The sequence below is a fragment of the Gobio gobio genome, assembly GCF_949357685.1.
Source record: "Gobio gobio genome assembly, chromosome: 18".
NCBI classification, from domain to species: Eukaryota; Metazoa; Chordata; class Actinopteri; order Cypriniformes; family Gobionidae; genus Gobio; species Gobio gobio.
Window position 1 is genome coordinate 11804139 of NC_137111.1, and position 22400 is coordinate 11826538.

Genomic DNA, 22400 nt, shown 5'->3' on the forward strand with positions numbered 1-22400 from the left:
TCATCCAAATGGTCATTGGCAAACTTAAGACGGGCCTGGACATGTGCTGGTTTAAGCAGGGGAACCTTCCGTGCCATGCATGATTTCAAACCATGACGTCTTAGTGTATTACCAACAGTAACCTTGGAAACGGTGGTCCCAGCTCTTTTCAGGTCATTGACCAGCTCCCCCCGTGTATCTCAAAACACCAAAAAAGAAAATAAAAAATATTATTGAACAAAAATATATTTCATTGATTTTACTCAAATCTTTTTTATCATTTTTGACCTGAAGGTCCTGAGTGTGACCCATAAATGAAGAACCCCAGAGGGTTAATCAGTGATTGTATATCAAGAACAGGGACACATTTGGATGCATTTCGTTTTGAGATTTCAACAGAACGAATAAAGTCTCTGCAACAGCAATCGATTGAAGCGTTTGTCTGTGCACGAGCCACCGATACTGAAAACAGTGGCCACGAGCACTCTGCATGATTTCAAAAAACGCATTCCAGCGCCAGATCGCCTCTTATTTAACTCTACTAATCAACTAGAGATGCTTAATTTGTATTAGATTCAACAACTCAAGCTACAAGAAAAGTCGCTATCTATTTGCCGCCGTCACTGCTGCTGCTACTCCGACAATGTACACAACAAGCTTCTTCTTCTTCGGCTTTTACCTTGATACTGTGGGTTACATCATCAAAATGCCTGTGGACACTGCCTACTAGCGGTCTGCATGTGTAATTGCACATTGACGTGGACAACAACGCAGAAGTAGAAATGAAAACCGATGTGTAATTTCCGGCATAGATGTTATGGCGTAGGTCAGACGCAGAAATATAAATCAGCCTTTACACCGCCTAGTCCACAAATGATCTACACAGAAATTATGTTTGCATTTCATGAATGAGGCCTATTGGTCGGAGATGTGGCCTGAAGGGCAGAGCTTGTGTAAACAGAGACAGCCATTTAAATGTACCCCGCTACTTGATGAATGGCCTCATCCATCAAAGGCAGAGCCCCACCATCCTACAGCAAATCAACTTCACTTTCAATGTGCTGCTGGTTTGATGTATTCTGTTTATTTTAATAACGCATCCATATTTCAGAAAATACCCCCTTTTCTCGGCTTATAATAAAATGTGATGATTAGGTTCTAAACAAAAAGGTCTGAACCACTGCTGCTGCGTCTTGCTATTTTAGGACACGGAGTACCAAAATAAATCATCCTGACAAATTCTCTCCTATTTTAAAGAACACATACACACAAAAAATGCAAGACATCGCCTAAGAAACCGTGTTGAGAAATTCCCATGATCCACAAAGACGTATAAAAGTCAAAGCTAATTATGGTAATGAATAAATGCAGCTACAGTGGGGCCTACATAGTGCTTTACAGCATTCGCCAATCAAAATTGGGGGGCGGGGAGAATTGAACCCCTTCAAATCAATTCTGATTGTTTGAGGGGGTTCCTCTGTGACTGTGACACTCTTGTAGTATCCATTTATCAAGTCAAATTAAGTAAACTTGAGGATTTTTTGCAGTTTTCCTCTCATCATTTACTCACCTTCATTTGGTTCCAAACCCATAAACCTTTTGTTACTTTTCAAAACACAAATGAAGATATTTTTTAATGAAACCTGAGAGATTTCTAAATCAGTCATTCACTTGTATGTGTAAAAAAATTCATTTTTTTGTGTGTTGTAAATATAATTTATTCTGAAGCAATATTCTCATTAGTGTTCAGTCAGCTTTGACATATTTAAATCTGCATATTTATGATATTTTAACCTTTATAAAAGATAATTTTTCCCCTAATCGTTTTATATATATATGCTTCATCTTTCACTTTAAATTCTTACATTTGATCAATATATTAAATAAGAATAATAAGACACTATAGGGCTGTTTCCAATCAAATTAAATAATTTACACCAAAAAGCTACAATTGCATAAAATAATCTTAATAAGTGATTCATTGAGTCATTCATTCAAATGATTCGTTCAAGAATGAAAACCAGGTCAAGTGTTGCTGTGAGATGCAATATGGTTCTGCTGTGATCTTTGTTTGGAACTATTTATTATCGCTGCTGAAATAGAACAAAAATGTAAGTGACTGAATATTAATGACTTGTTTATTGAACTGTCGTATAAAATCAGTCACATTTTCAATCGTGATGATATTCAGCACTCGTGCCATAAGGTCGTGTGATGTTGCTTAACTGTATTGTATGTTATAAATATAAAAACACCACATTTTGAGTTTCTTTGTGTGAGCTGCGCTCATTAGTTCCGATATCTCCTCATGAGGCAGTGCGAGCCTCAACAGCGCAACCTTGTTAGCGTCAGTACATTATACGTTATATTCAGGGCTTGACATTAACACCCGCCAGCCCACCAAATGCGGGTAGATTTCAGCTGTGGTGGATAAGGCAGCCACTCCCACTAGCCACTTTGGCGGGTTGAATATAATTTCAGTCTACAGCCAAATTAAATGCCAAGACCGTCGTATCACAAAATTACAATTCAGTTACAATTCTTTATCGATTAACTTGCAGTTAGTGAAGGTGGGATAGGCGGAATCGCGCTGAATGACACACAACAGAAGCACTCTCTTGCGACTCTCTGTCATGAACACAGTCGGACTAATGGCTGAAGTGTAAGTAAACAGGTGGGTAATAACTGGATATGTGTCAGAATATTACATCCATGCATTCAGCAGCCCAATTAAATACCTGTCTGTCATTAATGTTAATCAAACTACAGTTGTTAAATAAATGTATACATATTAAATAAACATACTGTATCTGAAAAAATATATGTAAATTATAAATATATATTAGTATAATAAAAATATATTTTAAATGTACTATTGTTTTTGTAATTTGTTTCTTTGTTCTTTTATATAGCCTAACAAAAATAACTATATATCATATTTAATTTCTCATATTAGCCTATGCTCATATTGCGCACCTGCACATACCAGCTGATATACAATGTAGTCTGAATTTGGGTGGTCACTCTGCATTTTAAAGTTTGAAAGGGTTTTAAATCTACTAAATCAAGTACAATGACTCAAAATCAAGTAATTTAGGCATGCGTGTACGTGTGTGTGTGTGTGGCGATATTGAATACTGTCAAAAGGCTGAAAAAAAATTAAGATTTTTTTTTAGCTTTCCTACTGACACTGGTTGTGAAATGTATTTTCTTCTTAGAACATCAAACTCTATTAGGAAAAGTCTTTTTTTTCTATTATATGCCCCCTTTAAAGGAAACAAATCAACTACTGAGAAAAACAACTGCATCATTAATTTCCCTCTTTCGTGTATCCTTTCTACTCTTCCCACAAATGCTTGGTCGCAGATGCTGCTTTAATATCACATTTTCCCCACAGTTAAAGTCAGCTGCAATTCATTAACTCTGCTACTGTCGCTCTGCCACATTCCCACAGCCGGCATTTCAAATGAAACCCAATTCAGATATATGCAGGTTGATTTTATGACTGTGTATTTGCATGTTGATTAGACGCAACGGCTCCACATTTCATCTGCACATGGTGAAGCCAGACAGATCATCAGATCAGACACTGACCTCATCATGGTGCGATTGAGATGATGTGCATGTGCATTGATCACCTTGCGGTCACGGAAGCCGACTCTCTGTTTCTTTTTCTTTCCTTCTAAGCCCGCCTCATCTCCCTCCTCCCCGCTACTCGACTCAAGAGCGCCGTCTGACACCGCCTCCTCCACCACATCATTCAGAGGCTCCTCCTCCTGCATCTGCTCCTCATGCTTGACTGAAGACCCTGCCTCCGCATATGCTCTGCAAGTCAGGAGAGAGTAAGCAGATCAATCACATAGAAAAGTATACAGTAGTAATAATGTACATTTTAAATGGCCGCGTGCTCATCAAGGCTGCATTTGTTTGATTAAAAACAGTCAAAAACAGCAATATTGTAAAATATCACTATTTAAATTAACTTTTCTATTTTAAAATATAATTTATTCCTGTGATGCAAAGCTGAATTTTCAGCATCATTTAATGCGTAACAGTACAATGGATCCATGCGTCAGCTCTTAAAGTGACCGCAGCCTAATTTACCTGCTGCCAAATTATGAGATAATATTAAAAATATCTAGATGCCGGTTTTTCCCCATGGTATCGGTCAAAATTGTGGCCAGTGAAAATGCTGAGTGGCTAGTTACTTTGGAAAACCACTAGCCACAGTGGCTGGTGAGCAAAAAAGGTTCATGTCAAGTAGGGTTGGGTACCGAACTCTGTACTTTTAAAGGCACCGACCGAATTACGTCAATACATTAAATCAATCTGTACCAAATTTCAGTACCTGAGAACGCATCTGGTGATATAGACTAATGTCTGTGAATATTAAACCGCAAAAAGCATTTTTAACTTTTCATTTGAGAAAAACTACTGTCATGTCATAAACACACAAAAACTAAAAGCTCTTCACGGCAACCCGTCAAAATAAAAGTTCGGCTAACTAGACAAATACATTACTGTTGTACAGTATAATTTAGATACGTCTCAGTGTAATAATAATACTAACACTAATGTAATAATAACAATTTTTCTTCATGTTTTAATTTTTAATTGATATAAAAAATATAATTGATTATACTGAAGGAGGAACTCAAACCATATCTATAAGCACTTTTGACTTGAGCCAGCTAGCAACAAAACAGAACACCTAGCAATCACATAGCAATGTGCTAAAACTCTAAACATCTTAGCAACTGCCCTGATATGATTGTTTTGAGTTTTGTTGAGGCAAACACCTCTAATATTTTCTTCAAAAATGTAAAAATCTTTTACATTACGTTTACTCACCAATACACGTGGGAACCAAAGTTGTCAAGCTGTCTGTGTGTGTGTATCTCTAGATATGTGCCTCATACTAAAAGTCAGTGAAAAGTGCTAGGAGGTCAATATCTTCAGGACACAAAGCAGTAATTGAAAAAAAAGGCCTGCCATTCTGTTGATGGGACGTGTGTTTGAAGGCGTGTTCAATAAATCAATATAATGTGACACAGGGAAAATGACTGCACAGACTGAGAACTGAAAAGCCACCGTGTCCCATAATTCCTTGCTTCTATAGATCACGTCCCAGATGCATTTCTCTATTTTGCTGACATATCAGCTCCTCTATTCATACACACACCCTGCACTGGACTGGCCTTCACCCAGACTGCAGATGAATCTCTGCAGATATGCGCTTCATTAGGACACTTACGTTAAAGATGAAATGTGTCATTTTCATTAGGGGTGGGAATCACAGGGTTCCTCACGATACGATGCATGGCTGGTACCGGTAGCAATTCTGCGATAATCAATATACTGTTTCTTTATATACACTACCAGTCAAAAGTTTGGAAACTGTACTATTTTGATTGTTTTTGAAATAAGGCTCTTCTGCTCACCAAGGCTGCATTTATTTGATCCAAAATATAGCAAAAACAGTATTATTGTGAAATATGTTTACAATTTAAAATCACTTTTTTCTATTTTAAAATGCTATTTATTTCTGTGATACAAAGCTGAATTTTCAGCCTCATTACTCTAGTCTTTAGAGTCACATGATCCTTCAGAAATAATTCTAATATGCCTATTTGCTGCTCAAGAAACATTCATTATTATTATCAATGTTGAAAACAGTTGTGTATCATTATTTTTCAGGATTATTTAATGAATAGAAAGTTCAAAAGAACAGCATTAATCTGAAATATAAAGCTTTTGCAAAATTATGAATGTCTATACTGTCACTTGATCAATTTAATGCATCCATGCAGTTGCTGAATAAATGTATTAATCTCTAAGCCCACCCCCCCCCCCCCTCAATTTTTTTTATAATTCTTACCAACCCAAAACTTTTCAACGGTAGTACAATGTTACAAAAGCTTTCTATTTCAGATAAATACTGTTCTTTTTAACTTTCTATTCATCAAAGAATCCAATTCTGCGATAATCAATATACTGCTAGACAATACTATAATGATACATCACAATATCTGTCTAACTATGTAAACAAAATGCCAGTGAAAAGGTTAAGTGCAGGTTAAATGTGTCTGGGGCATCTATTATTCTACTTGCATTGCTGTTCGACATCCTGTTAAAAACCTCTTTTTCTTAGGCTAGTTAACTTATGTTCATGTTTCCCTCATTCATTCACGTCGAGGAGCCACTGGGAACAGGGAAATCTATTTAGCCTTATTTTATTAATTAAAATATCGATATTTGGCGCCAGTGTATCGATTCTCACATCGCACAGAAAAGGACAACAATATATTACACTATCGATATTTTGTCCCACCCCTAATTTTCATATTAAAGCACTTTTCCTATTCCAGTTTAATATAGCTATATGACAGGCATTCATGGTTATGTCTGTGAATGTAAACAGCAGCGAAAGAAATCGCATGTGCATATCAGATCTGTGTATTAAAGTGACAGCAGCATAATCTACAGTACCTAGTGCTGTATGTGCAGTTAATATAGAAAAACAGAAAATCACTGCTGTTAAATGCTCTGGCGAGGTGATAAACATGGCAGATTGTGTACAGCTAACTCAGGGGAGAAGCTAAGCTAACAGGGAAGATTCCATCAGTAGTCGTGGGCAGGGCCTGTCCCGATGTGAGGTCACATTGGAGCTCATTCACGAACAACACATTTTAAGACAATGTTTCAGATTTATGGGGAAAATAACAAACAGAGTGGATGGATTTTTACCACAATAGGGTGGTTGTGTACACACTGCAGACACATAGATACGTTCAAATGTTTAGGGGTGTAAAAGTCAATTTTGCATAATAGGTCCCCTTTAATATTATGACCTATACTGATAAAGCAATGTTATGGCTGATAACTGATAATTGGATCATATTAAAATTCTACACCAAACTGTGCACGTTGCACTTTTTGAAGTGATTCCAACCATATTTCAAGCATTTCAAAACCATCATGCGAACAGTGTGCAATTGAAGTGTCGCAGCTAAAGGAAATAATCCATTATTTATCCGTTTTTATATACACTACCAGTCAAAAGTTTGGAAACTGTACTATTTTGATTGTTTTTGAAATAAGGCTCTTCTGCTCACCAAGGCTGCATTTATTTGATCCAAAATATAGCAAAAACAGTATTATTGTGAAATATGTTTACAATTTAAAATCACTTTTTTCTATTTTAAAATGCTATTTATTTCTGTGATACAAAGCTGAATTTTCAGCCTCATTACTCTAGTCTTTAGAGTCACATGATCCTTCAGAAATCATTCTAATATGCCTATTTGCTGCTCAAGAAACATTCATTATTATTATCAATGTTGAAAACAGTTGTGTATCATTATTTTTCAGGATTATTTAATGAATAGAAAGTTCAAAAGAACAGCATTAATCTGAAATATAAAGCTTTTGCAAAATTATGAATGTCTATACTGTCACTTGATCAATTTAATGCATCCATGCAGTTGCTGAATAAATGTATTAATCTCTAAGCCCCCCCCCCCCCCCCCCCTCAATTTTTTTTTATAATTCTTACCAACCCAAAACTTTTCAACGGTAGTACAATGTTACAAAAGCTTTCTATTTCAGATAAATACTGTTCTTTTTAACTTTCTATTCATCAAAGAATCCTAAAAAAAACAAGGTTTTCAACATTGATAATAATCATAAATGTTTCTTGACCAGCAAATCATCATTTTAGAATGATTTCTGAAGGATCACGTGACACTGAAGACTGGAGTAATGATGCTGAAAACTCAGCGTTGCATCACATGAATAAATTACATTTTAAAATATATTCAAATAGATAATAGTTGTTTTACATTTTAATAGTATTTCACAATATTACAGCTTTCTTTTGTATTTTTAATAACAAATGCAGCCTTGGTGAGCAGAAGAGACTTCTTTCAAAAACAAAAATAGTACAGTTTCCAAACTTTTGACTGCTAGTGTATATCAGCCAAATTTTCTTATCGGGTTGATAGCGATGACATTAAAAATAAACATATTTTGCCAATAAAAATATGGTGGCTGATATATCATGCATCCCAACATATTAGTGGAGAAGAATGTGTGAGATAGGTGTCCACAGTGGTCCATACCTCGTCCACAATAGTCCAGCGCTGGCTGAAATGCCCGTCACCCCCGCCAGGGCGGCCAACATCAGTCTACGCCGCTGATAGGAACGGAAGGCACCGGTATGATGCCTCCTTGACAACTGCACCATCCCGACGGTGACAGCCGTCAGTGCCCGCAAGCGGTACATACTAAACGAAGACGGAAAGAGAAAGTGATTACTATGCAAATAATACTTTTAATTCAGAGTAAGAATTACATACATATGCAAATATCTCCATGAGTGACACAAATGACACCATTTCAAATATTTAATCAGGGCAGTGAACCATTATAAAGCATTATAAACTATCAAATTAAATGAAATTCATCCAAAGTCGAACATGCCCATTTCGACTCTCTTTCATCGGGAGATTTGGGCCAATCTCAAATGGTAAGATATAATGTGATTCAGTCTGAAATTAAAACTGTAAATGGGGGTTCTGGATCTTTCCAGACCACAGCATGGATTAGCCTGAATCCCTGCACTAGCACATCTCTCACAACCCTGAGCCTGCACTCCCAAAAAACTAATTATCCAGCAGTGCAGGAACAAGCCAGATTTTTAACAATAGACTTAAGAAAGCAATGAAATGAAATGGGGCTTTGAGGCTTTTAGTGCATGACTTTTATTTTTGAGGTCATCTTTAAGCGTGCAGTCCTACAAAATAAACTTTTAGGAGATTTTAAAATGTAGTTGTCGTCATCTGGGCAAATAGCGCAAAATATTTATGACTCATCTTGTTTGCAGAGGCGTATGCAAATAATTGTCCAATTAAATGATCTCTGGAATGCAAATGTCCTGATAGCACTTGCCGCAGACCAGCAAGTAGCAAATCATGGTTCATGGCAGTGATGCTTAAAGAGAAGAGAGAGGGACCATCTCTCAGCTGGTCTTTCATTTCTTATTGAGAAATTGAGTTAAGTTAGTTGAGTAAATGTGGGAAACATACATAATATATTACAACAATTAAAAAAGAAAACAAAGCAAACCACCTCTAAACCTCACCCTCAGTGGGGTGTAAGCTCAAAACATACAAATTAGAATACACGCATTCATACAAATTTGCCACCAATTCACCAAAATGCATCACATTTAATTGTACTCAAGTATTTAAAAGTAAAAAGTATGGGTGTGACGAGATCTCATGATGATGTTTCACGTCAAGGTGAAAATCTGTCTGGAGATATTATCAGCAGTTGAGTTTGTGTCAAAACCTTGCTGTTCGTTTGGTTTCCAATAATGTGCATTCTGACATGTTTATGTTTTATTGCGAAGTGTTGCACTGTTATCATATACATGCATGGAACAAATCTCAGCTTCCATGTCTGCATATGGTGCAAGTTTGGATTGCTTATATAACATTCATCTGGGAGCGCAACATGCAATTTATAACCCAAGTCTTTATAAATCTACGGCAACTGAGGAGAATTTTTAAATATGAAAATTGTTGTTCATCGCGATTTCAAAATAAAAGTTTAAACCCTCACTCTGAGTTTGCCAGTTTTGATGTCCACATGTTTGTGTTAAAGAAATGACAGTTTCTGTAGCATTTCTATCGCAAAGAAGTGGCCAAATATTAAAGATTAAGCGGACATTTGAATTAAATGTTGTTTGGCCAATGTTAAACGAGGATTTGATCTGCTGTAAAGTGTAGCAACAATAGCCAGGCCATTGACATTTGTTATAATTCCAAGTTGGTTATGTTTATACTATGTATATTACATTATGTATTTTAATGGTGTTAAACCAAACCATATGATTACATTCTTTTGAACAATTCATTATTGCCTCAGTCATTATATGCATTTTAAGTCATTTAAATTCTATTATTCAATTATGTCTATTTTTATTGCCCCATAAAATATCAGATAATTTGATTAATCATCAAAATACCTAACTGATTACTTAATTACCAAAATAGTCGTTAGTGACAACACTCGATTAGTTCAACTATTTCAAAATGCACCTTTTTTGCATTTTGTGACTTTCAGTCGTATAAAAGACTTGTATATTTCAACATTGACTGTGGTGTTAATATCTCGTTCTCGCAAACCCAATATTGTGTATCGTGTATAATCTCGACAGCTAAGTGCATCATCACATCCCTAGTAAACATTTTTCTTGGCTTTAGAAACAGATAAAACCAAGAGGTATTAGCAACTAGCTAATTTCAACGGTAAAAAATAAACTTTGTCCCTCAACAAATATAGCGAAGAAAAGTGCAAGGGGGGATGGGTCAGGAAAGCTAAATATAAATAAAGCGCTTTTAACCTGAAACATACTCCACCTAGCAATTACAAAAATTCTTCACAGAAGCTTCACTGCTAAAAGTCAAATTAGACAATGTGATGAATAAACTCGATTACAAGATTTACAGTGCTGGTTTTAAAACCTTTACCTTTTTAAAAAATCCTCAAAATAACACTTAAGTACAACCAATTACTTAAGTACTTTACGCCCCGTTAACAAAGTTATATCAGATTTTTTAAAATGCATTTATTTAAACAGACAAAAGGGAGGAACAGTAGAAAGCGGAGCTATATCTGACCAGACAATTTTCAGCATTTATCAAATCACATCACAACACCTACTGTAACCATTAGCTTAATATGGTATGATGCTTTTCAGGTTAGAGATGGTCTTACAAATATGTTATTCAAGCTCTTCCCTCTCTTCAGTTATGTCTGCAATAAGAATCAGAATGAGAATGAGCTTTATTGACAGGTATGTTTACACATACTTGGAATTTGTTGTAGTGACAAGCTCCACAATGCAACAGAATGACAGCGACAAGACAAGACAAGTAGGCCAAACAATAAGAGGACGTTGTTAGTTCTTGTATGTCAAACCTACAATGTGTCTACGGCCGTATTTGATTCAAGGGCTACAGATTACAGAACTGTTTATATTTTGGTATATTCACCACACAATGCTAATAGCTTCAGAAGGCTTGGATAGCAGCGCACAAGACATATGGACCATTTAGGATACTTTTATGGTGCTTTTGATGTCTTTTCCGAGCATAGCGGCATCCATCTCCATTCACTCTTATTATATGGAAAAAAAGAACAGTTCTCTTTCTCTAAAATTCTCCCTTTCAAAACACATTTCACAATCACAACCAGTGTCTGAGTAAGTGATTTTTCATTTATGAACTGCTCCTGTTACGGGAAAAACATATTGCAGTCAAACAGTGTACAACAACTTTTGATTGAAGCTGCAGGATAGCACTTGAGACTTGTGAATTTCAATCTTCTATGCCAATTTCGTCAGACTCCCCCATATAAACAATCCAGCATCTGCTCAATTTTCTTTGAAAAGAGCTACTTATGTCATTTGCATATTTTGACACCAAACTGTAGGCAGAAGGTGAGGGACTGGCAAACTCACCCGGTGCGCTCTGCCTCGCTCGTGGGAAGGCAAAAGCTCCATAGAGGCAAGAAGAGCCACCTGTCCGTTTCCAATATTGACTGTAGTTTGATTGAGGTCCTGTCCTGATTCAGCAGAACATAATGAGAGTGGGAGCGCTACATGCTAATTGGAGGGAGCACTTGTGCGTGACATTGCAGACTGATGGCACTGGTCTCTGGGGCTGAGGACATTGGGGCCGCGCAAAACTCTTCAAACGGAGCAGATACTGCATTATCCCAGTAAACACCCTAGTGGGTTCTATCAGAGTGAAAGCAACTTGTTTAAGCCTTCTTGAAGAACCCTTTATGTGCAGCTTCACATTGCAAGGGTTTGGTTATGGCCATTACGATGTTATTAATGTAATATTTGCAGTTTAATTGTAATTACAATGGAGCTTTTCATTAAAATGTTACTTCCAATGGGAGTCAAAGCTGGTGTAGATAAACCATTCGGACCGCAATAACCAACAGTGTGAGTACTAGTTAAAAAAAAAAAAAAAAAAATCTCATAAAATGTATCAATCAGAATTGGAGTTTTTTAGCCTATTAGCCTTTAAACCATCCTGTACTCCTAAAAGTTGAAAAATATATATAATTTTCATGGGTCAATGATGTGATTTATCTTTTTTTTTTAAATCAGAATAAATTAATTTATTCAAAAGTACATGAAATTCAATTAATAATGACTAGAATATGCATTTTATGGTGATCACGTTAATTTAATGGGAATAAAGTACAAAAAATGTTGGTGCTGAAAAAATATCTTCATTAAAATAAAGCAATTCTTAACAAGAACACCATATTATGTAGTTTGGCATAATCTTTTAGGAAAAAATGAAACCAAGTGTCTATTAATATAAAAAAAATGAATCAAAGTCATGAAGTGCAACAAAGATAAAGAAACTAACAAAATAAAAGAAACATTTAAATAGGAAATTATATCAGAGAGAGGACCCCTGCAGACATTTATGACTGTGTCAAGATCAATAAGCCTCTTGAAATAAGTAAGGAATAAATGACGATGGGCCAATGAATTATTAGAAAAATAATGCACAGCCGAGGTGGTAATGCGGCCAGGGTGGGAAGCGGAGTTATTATTTTTTAATAATTCAATGGCCCGGAGTCAATTATTCCGCTTATACTATGTTACCACACCTCAAAACATTGTTTAGATTATGTATTTCAAGACATTTGTCAGGTTTTTGCCCCTCGTGTGTAGGACTAATTTCTTACGCATCTAGATTCTAATCCCAAACCTCCGTTGCTAATTCCAAAACGTCATTTTAGAGCTAGTAACGAATACTTCAGCCAATGATAGCAGATTATTGCAGTTATTAGAGAGAGAAAGAGAGAGAGATTAAGCATGAGTCTGTGTATCTCTCAACAGTGTTCAGCAGCAGTGTCTCTACTGTAAGTTTATCTGCTTCAAGAACATCCCTGTTATCACCTTGCCAGTGAGAAATGTCATTTAGCTTTTAAGTCGTGATAAAATCATCAGAGCAGTGCTGACAACACGATTCTGTGCCTGTGTCCGTACTGTATGTGTGTGCATAGGTTTCAGAGAAAGTGCGTACATAATCAAATATAATTTTGACACAAAATAACATGCAAATAATGTGTTGCTTTTATCATATTATTTATAGGGGTGTGACGAGACACTTATCTCACGAGACGAGAAGAGAAGTATAATGCATGTCAATGGGGATATTTTAGAGTATGAGAGCAATGAGAGTAAAAACACATAGACATACGAATCCTTATTAAACCATGCGGCTCGTGGCGACACATTGATGTCTTAAGACACGAAACGATCGGTTTCTGCGAGAAACTGAACAGTATTAATGTTTTTTTTTTACCTCTTATCAGACGAATGTCATCTAGTTTTCCCAGCACCATAACTTCCGGGGAATAAGGTCAAAATACTGGCGCGATCAAAGATATATATACGTAGATGCCTCATTCGACCGATCAGCACAGGCACTAATGAGGAATCTATGTATACATCTATGATCGCGCCGGTATTTTGCATGTATTTTGACCTTATTCGCCGGAAGTGATGGAGCGGGGAAAGCTGATGCAGAGCCATAGAAAAAAATTAAATACATTTTTAAGTATGGCTATTTTTCTCACACAAACGCATCGATTCTCTTCAGAAGGCCTTTATTAACACCCCGGAGCCGCGTGGAGCATGTTATTTGACAGACAGATGCATTTTATGGACTTCAAAAACAGAGCAACTATTACTGCTATTATAATGCTTGGATTAGCCAGAACATTTTTAACATAATTCAGATTTTATTCGTCTGAAAGAAGAATGTCATATATACACCTCGGATGACTTGAGGGTGAGTAAATCATGGGCTAATTTTCATTTTTGGGTGAACTATCCCTTTAATGTTAATGTTATCGGCCCAATAAGAAAAGTTGGTTGACATATTAAAGCAGATAAATAATGGATTATTTCCTTCAGCGGAGACACTTCAGATGTGCACCATAATGGTTTTGAATTGCTTGAAATATGATTGGAATCGCTTCAAAAAGGAAAATAAGGTTGCAATATGTGCAGTGCAAGGCTACATAAAATTATAATGAGAACATCATAATTGTGTGCTTGGGACATGGCTTTTAATGGTGAGACTTTTGTTTTCGTAATCAGGCTCTAAAAAATGATGTAACCATTTGGATTTAGATTTATCGGCCAATATATCGGTTATCGGCTTACAAATATAAAGAATGATCAGTTATTGGCCAAAATTGTGCACCCCTAAAAATAATAATTTATTATTTTAAAAAAATTACTTTTTACCTTGAAAAACATTTGATATTATTTTATTTTTTAACTATTTTATACTCCGATAAAGGCGTTTAAAATTGACAAGATTTCTCTTTCGGGAAAACTGACCAAAAATATTGATGACTCAAGTCTAACAAATAGTTGTGTCCAATCAAACTAGCAAGTACATCATGGATAAATACAACCTAAGTTTCATTCGCAACCCAATGAAAAATTCTGATGAAGGAGAAACTGGCAAATTGTGTATGATAATATATGAGATGCTATGCCAAGTGCCTCATTTAGACAGATTACCAAAGCTTTCTTTAACATTAACCTTCACAGTTCGCGGAGATTCAATTGAGTGGTAAATGTGATAATACAAGTCAGTCAAATAGCAGCAGTTTAAGACAATAAAAATGGCATATTATGCAAATACTTAATGACATGTCATAAGGTTTCAAGTTTATCCACACATCAGAGAAAGTTATATGCAGAGGATCTCATTTTAAAGCCTTTACACTTTAAAATATAATGAGTAACAACAGAACATCAGCATTCTTTTCAGAAAGCTGAATTAACCACAAGTGGCATTCTGTGAAACAGAACATTTGATTCTTGCTTCTTAGCCGGCTCCATTACAGTTGCTCTGTATTTCCAAAACAGCTTCAAACTTGTAAGCTAGGTTGTATTTTGGACAGTAATTCACTGTAAAATAATCAAACTTTGTGGTATTTAACTACAGTATGTAAAAATGTATATATAGCCTTTTTCAGGCTGTCAGTCCAAATCCGATTTATGCGCAGATTTGGCAAGTGTGAACAGTCGGTTTCGAGCTACATTCATATGCGTTTTGAAATCCTACATCATGTTGTAAATAATACAACATCTGTACTGCAAACCCCTACATGTTGCAGTTATTGTTGGCTTAATACCTACCAATGGCCTACTGCTTATTAGTTAGTAAGGTTGTTAAGTTTAGATATTGGGTAGGATTAAGGAATGTAGAATAAATATGGTCCTGCAGAATAAGGCATTCATATGTGCTTTAGAAGTACTAATAAACATAAACTATTCTAGTGATATGCATGTTAATAATGCAAATTACAGTTTGTTCCGCCTAGACGCATTTAGTCCCGCTGAGGTATTTGGAGCCGTACAGCCTCTTTTAATGTATTAAGCACTAAGCAATAAACAGAATGCACTCATGCAGAGGTTCTATTTTTTTACAAGGCTGATTAAAAAAAATACATTAGGTTATAATTAACTACAACTAAAAATGACAAAAACTGAAAGTTATAAAAGTAAAACTATATAGAATAATGAAAAATAAAACGTGTGCATTAGGAGTGTTACAATTTGATCTAGGATGAGTTCACTTTAAAATGAAAATTTCCTGATCATTTACTCACCTCCATCTCATCCAAGATGTTTATGTCTTTCTTTCTTCAGTCAAAAAGAAAATAAGTTTGAGGAAAACATTCCATGATTTCTCTTCACATAATGGTTTTCAATTGCAACCAAAATGTTGAAGATCCAAATCAATGCAGTTTGAAAAAGCGCTTTGAAGGGCTTCAGAGACTCTGCACGATCCCAGACGAGAAATATGGTCTTATCTAGCGAAACCATTGGCCATTTTTTTTTTATTACAAATTGATATACTTTTTAACCTTAATTGCTGATCTTGCGCTGCTCTTTTGCTCAATCACGTTGAGACGTCAAACTAGACGTAGGCGAAAGTACGCGCCCAAACCAAAGGTGCGAGGACAAATAAAAACACTCTTTACCCAAAAACACTCCATCTTCAATTTCAAAATCGTTCGAACTTGTTGTTTTACCTTTTTTTTGTTAAAGGGCGTTTTGTATTAGTCTTCGCATGTGCGTTTTGTAAATACGGGGGCGGTACTTCTGCCTACGTCTAGTGTGACGTTTTCGATGTATTTGCGCAATCACTGGTGGCTGCAGATCAGCGCAAGATGAGCAATTTAGGTTAAAAAGTATATATATTTTTTTTTTTTTTTGGAAAATGACCAATCGTTTCGTTAGATAAGACCCTATTCCTCGTTTGGGATTGTGCAGAGTCTCTGAAGCCCTTCAAAGCGCTTTGAAATTGCATTGATTTGGACATCGAACATTTTGGTTGCAAATGAAAATCATTATGTGAAGAAAAATCCTGGAATGTTTTCCTCAAAAAACGTAATGTCTTTTCGACTGAAGAAAGAAAGACATCAACATCTTTGATGAAATGGGGGTGAGTAAAATATAAGGAAATTTTCATTTTTAAGTGAACTAATCCTTTAAACATTACATACATACACATTTATATATTTATATTTATATATATGTATATATATAAATAATATTATAGCCTAATGTTATTTTTATTTTATTTTATTTAATATCAAAGTTTGTCAGAAATTATTTTGGAGTTTTGTTTTGTAGAAATCCTTTCTTTAAAGTGAATTTCGTTTTTTGAATTTTTGCTATGTATCACAGAGCCAAGATATGCTGTTGTTGTAATGTTAGCTATAGTAACAGGACAGTTTTGAGTGTCATAGAAGCATCATTTTGCTTCAGTTATGATAAAGAGACATCCACTCTTGCATTGCATGTTGGTGCATTTTGGGGTCAGAGCAATGAAGTGCGTTTGTTTGGATTGATTTAAAATAGTGTTTCTCAGAAATCGCTTGCTGATAGGGCTGTTAGGGCGATAAGCACAATATTCATAGTTCACAAGCCTGTCAAATTTCCATCTTAAAACAAAAATGTGTGAACAATATCCACGTTTAGGACACTTATGATCCATATACAGCACCTGCTGCAGTATTTCAATCACTAAAAACAGCAGGACGTTTTTAAAGCTCTTAACGTGAAAAACACTATAGCTGAGTTGCACCAATAAGGATTCAATTAAGCAAAGTTTAACGCTAATCTCGGATTTGTTGATATGGGTTTTATTTAAAATAGAGTTGTTGCACCACTTCATTTTAAACACAGATTAATTATGCAGTAAAACCATTAGAATTAAAGAGCTGATCAAGCAGTAGACGGAGGGTGAACTGACGAAAGGCTAAAGAATCCTTTTTTGTGCAACCCACCCTTAAAGCACCGTAATGTACTAAAACAGTGATATTAAAAGATCAAATTCAGTTTACACCTTTTTGATGATGCATACTATATACAGGTGAGCAGATGAGCCAAGAATATGAACGCAACACATTTTCTTTATAATGGGTTTCAATGGGAAAAACACTTAGTAGTTGTGTTGCATTAATATTCTGTGTTCATCTGCTTTCAATAAGGTGCATTTTGAATTTGGTATTTTAATATCACTGTTTTACTGCATTAATACTGACTACACACCTGGTAAAAATGACTGGCGGGCAATGGAGGAAAGCCTTGTTTTGCCCTCCAGGTGGGCGTTTCTATAAGCGTGTGACGTCGCGTGAAATCTATGAATTGTAATACTGTGATACTTACAAGCCAACCACAACTTTCATTGTTGGCTGAACAGTCCCTTGTAAAGAAGAACTTTTAAATCATACTTTTGAAAAGAGTACTTATTACGGATATAAATAATATACTTCAAAATAATATATTATGTGCTAACTAAAATGTAATATTTTCACTTAATTATATGTTATTGACAATTGAATTAAAATGTATTATAGTTTAAATTTATATACATGCAATTAGTTGAATTAATGCGAGACACTACAGGCAAAAACAATATTCTTTTTCGCAAGGGATTGTTCAGCCAAAAATGAAAATTCTGTCATTTCCTCATCCTCATTTTGTCCAAAACCTATAGATTTTTTTTTCTGACTCACAAAAGAAGATATTTTGAAAATCAGTGGAGTCCAAACAATGTACAACTTTCTTTGTACTGACAAAACGCAAACACATTTTTCGAGAAAAAAAAATTGTTTCACAGAAGGAAATTTGGCCGATTAGTAAGGCCAATTATTTGATCTCAATGTTTTCAAGAGCAGCCTGAACATTCTACAAAACACAGAAGAAATACATGTACAGGGGTTTGGAAGCACACCAGCCCGCTGACAGGAAACTCTTTGTAATGGTTGAAGTAATCCGCAGTTCTTGTACGCCCAATTGGTTGAGCATAATTCCTCCATGGGCTCGAGACTTTAAGATTCCCAAAACGTCCTATTCAAAGAGAACTCTTTAACCTTGCTTCTCTGCCATCTTCAACAGAAAACAGGCTGCAGCAGTCAGGGTTTCACATTTCTAGTGGCAATCTGGAATCAGCTTCTCTCTATGCACCAGTGATCTAACAGCCACACGCCTCTCAGATAAGGTTCTGCCAGGCATTGCACCAACTGGAGACATCAGAGCCAACTTCACAGGTAGTTGAGGACAAACTTGACAGAGGACCAAAATTGTTCCCTATCTGACAGTCACTTCGACGGGGTGTCGATGACTGACACTAGGGGGGGGGGTCGCACTTGGGAGCCCCAAACACCTCTGATAAAAGGCCAATGAGAATTGGCGAGTGGAATTTGCATGCCACTCCCCCGGACATACGTGTAAAAAAGGGAGATGGCGTGCATCAATCATTCAGATTTGTTCTTCGGAGCCAAGCGTGTATCATCTCTACATGAGATCATTTCATTCATTCAGAAGCCAGTTGCTGGTGTTAAGCCGCATTTCAGCGGTATGTTTCCAAGCAGTGTATGGATAAGTGCAAAGAGAGTTCCCTTGGGCTTTCCTCTAAAAGAGCAAACACAGACGGAGAGCGTCTTTTTAAAGATGCCTGTCCACCTGTGTGTTTCTGGATGTGGCTGATATCTTTCAGCCATGGACGGTCACAATCGCTGTCTCAAGTGTTTGGGTCTCACCCACAATGAATGCAAATTCAGTGCTAACCAGGCCGCCAAACTGCTCGTCGCCGAGGGCATCCCAAATTTTCAAAAGAAAAAACAACTTCCTCAGTCTCTGGGTCACAGTTCATAGCCTGGACATGATGGACATGGACATACCGCCTCCTCATATTCAAACACGACTCACACAAAGCCACACACAGGTCAATGTGGTACATTCAGAGGAAACGTAGATTCCTCAACCGCCACAGGCCGGTCCCAGTTGGGGCTTACGGAGCAAGGTAGGTGTTCCAGTACACCCACAACCACAGGATTGGGAAACATGGCTTCCTGACATGGCGGCCAAAGCTCCGCTTCACCGGCCCAACGCAGGTACGATAACAATTATTGTTCCTCTAGTACCACTCGTGCTGAGTTTGGAGGCCTGGTTAGCACTTGCCAACCCATCGAGCTGGTTTATCTGGACATTCAGACATGGGCAAGCGATTCAGTTCGCCAGGCGCCTGCCCAGGTTCAGCAGCATTCTCTTTACCTCAATGGCAGGCAAAGAAACCACTGTCCAGTGTGTGGGAATTGCAGTCCTGTTGGGTTTCTACAGCGCTCACTTTATCATACCAAAGAAAGGTGGAGGGTTGTGACCAATGTTACACCTGCAACTTTACAAACAGGTCCTGCACAAGCTCCCGTTCAAGATGTTAACACAGAAATGCATTCTGACATGCGTTCGCCAACAGGATTGGTTGGCAGCGATAGACCTTAAGGATGCGTACTTCTATGTCTAGATTTGACCTCGACACCAAACGTTTCTTTGGGTCACTTTCGAGGGTCAGGCATACCAGTACCAGTACAACCATTCGGGTTGTCCCTGTCACCTCGCGTCTTCATGAAAGTCGCAAAGGCTGCTCTTGCCCTGTTAATGGAATTGGGCATTTGCATTCTCGACGACGGGTTAATCCTAGCTCACACAATTTGACGCCAGGAGACCTATCGCAGAGACTTCTTTCCTCATGCGGTACTTCCAAGTGTATTCTCCACATATTAACCTCCCTTAGGGCAGGATGTTTTCTCCATAGTGTTCTTTCTTCTATCAAGGAGAAAAAGTGCTTCCTCAGCGCTAATTTTGGTTTGCAAAGCTGTGATCTGTTTTTTTTTTTCAGCTGAAGCGACCTATTCCCATGGTAAGTACTGTCCTCTCTGTCCCCGCGTGGTATGAAGGACTGCACGGCTTACAATGGGGCATTGGGTAGTTTACGATGTTGTGAATAGAGACAGAGCGACACGGGTCATAATCTGAAGACCACGCCCACCGGGGGGGAAAACAATCAAACCGTCTCCATTGACTTTGCATTGCGTGAAGCAGCCTTTTTGTCATTTCGGACTTATAACAAAAAACTGAACAATGTATAAAAGCTGATATGTGACAAGGTGTACAGCAAACAAGCTAAACAAAACCCAGAAGCAAAATCCCAGATGTTTTTATAAGCTGTTGACCCAAAAAACGAGCGTTTAAGTACAAAAAAGTGGATTCAGGCCATTGAGACAGAGCGCGCGGGTCATATTACACTGAGAACTACGGCGACTAGACTAGAGGGGAACATAATCAGCGACAGTAAATATAATATATAAAACGGACATTTGGATATTTGACTTAACAGTGACAAAATGTTTACTGCACACATAGACATATTGAGGCATACTGAGTGTCAGGATCCCAAAATTTACCCATTCTTCCTGCTGAAGCTTCACTTCGTATTGCCTCTATCCACTTTTATCTTCTTAAACGCTCGTTTTTTTGGGTCGACAGCTTATAAAAACTTATTTCTGTGTTTTTTAGCTTGTTTGCTGTACACCTGGTCACATATCAGCTTTTAGACATTGTTCTGTTTTTTGTTATGAGTCCGAAATGACAATGAGGCAGCCTCCCGCAATGCAAAGTCAATGGAGAGCGTTGGATTGGTTTCCCCCCCGGTGTGGGCGTGGCCTAAATACGCTCTGTCTCTATGCGCTTGTTACCTGGCATGCAGGGGCTTGCTGACATCTGCACCGGCAAAACCTTGTAACGCGGTTCACGAAAAACAACCTAATTGTTCTGTTGGTGGCTGTATCAATGAACACATAACAGATTTTCCCATTCCACTGCCCTACTTTTCCATTGATTTTCTACGTAAACTCGCTAGATGGACATGTTTGACCATTGCGCTTGTGTCTTGCATCTTTTACAGCATCTCGCACAGGAAACGCCGTTATAAAAACCCAGCGCTCCAGTTAAAAGAACTTTAACTTTTAAAAAAGACATATTGCCAACTTTTTCCACTTGTGTGTGAATTGCCCCAAGCAAAGTCCATCTAGCGTTAAAGTGGTCATGAACAGTTTTTATTTATTTTTATACTGTTGTCTGAGGTCAACTTATTGCGTTCACGTTCAAAAACATCATAATGAATAAGTAATAGGCTATTTTCTGACCTGGTTTTGAGGCTCTCTCAAGACACGCTCAGCTTTGATGGGCTGAAGACTTGGAAGTAAACGCCCACGGCTAGGATTGGATAAGATTTGCATATTTAATGAGTTTCTGCTCCCCCTGTCAGTGACAGCGTGTGGCAAACGGCAACCGGAATGAATCGCCCAGCCCACAGCCAGGGCTCGCAAAATGTCTATATCAAACAAACACAATGATTCATCTCTCATCCACCCGCGAGCGATTGGAATGATATTTTTTTATTAACGGTACTTGGCCCGCCCGATTGATCGATGAATATAACCGTCAACCGTGTGCGCACGTGCGCGCACCCTTCAAATGTCGTGTCAAGAGAGTTAACAACGCACATCAAGACAGTAATGAACCAACAACACCACAAATAAAGTATTCTCCAGCCTGTGACAGCGTGCTACGGTATGTTCTGTTAGACACGTACACATAATCCATAGATATCAAACGATCAGTAACAATGCAATACTATCACAAAAAAAAACTTTTTTTACCCACATTAGTGTGTTGCTTCATTCGTTCATGTAATCTCATCCTGTCTGCAAATCCAGTCTCTTGTTTACAAACGACTCCGTGGTTAAATTAACATACGTGCAATGTCTTCCCCACGTGAGATGGATATTCATTAAAAATAAAGTTCATCCATGCATTCATATTATTGGAATCTGAATGCGTAAAAATCGGAATCCGAAAAGCTTATGTGGCATGTTTACTGCTTAGAAATTTGATGCTGTTTAGCTCTATGCTGCTCTTAGCTGTCATGTTAGTGGCACAAGTC

The 22400-nt window shown here is 37.2% G+C and overlaps 1 protein-coding gene across 1 annotated transcript in view; it reads right to left on the reverse strand.

Annotated features, from left to right (window-relative positions):
• The window catches only part of micu1 (mitochondrial calcium uptake 1), a 120799-nt gene that overhangs the window by 93049 nt on the left and 5350 nt on the right, over nucleotides 1-22400 (reverse strand). Inside the window, exons 2-3 of the mRNA XM_079843565.1 lie at nucleotides 8100-8264; nucleotides 3618-3804 (exon numbers count right to left, since the gene is read on the reverse strand). Coding sequence (XP_079699691.1) covers nucleotides 3618-3804; nucleotides 8100-8263 — 351 coding nt within the window. The 5' untranslated portion in view covers nucleotide 8264. The remainder of the gene's footprint in view (nucleotides 1-3617; nucleotides 3805-8099; nucleotides 8265-22400) is intronic.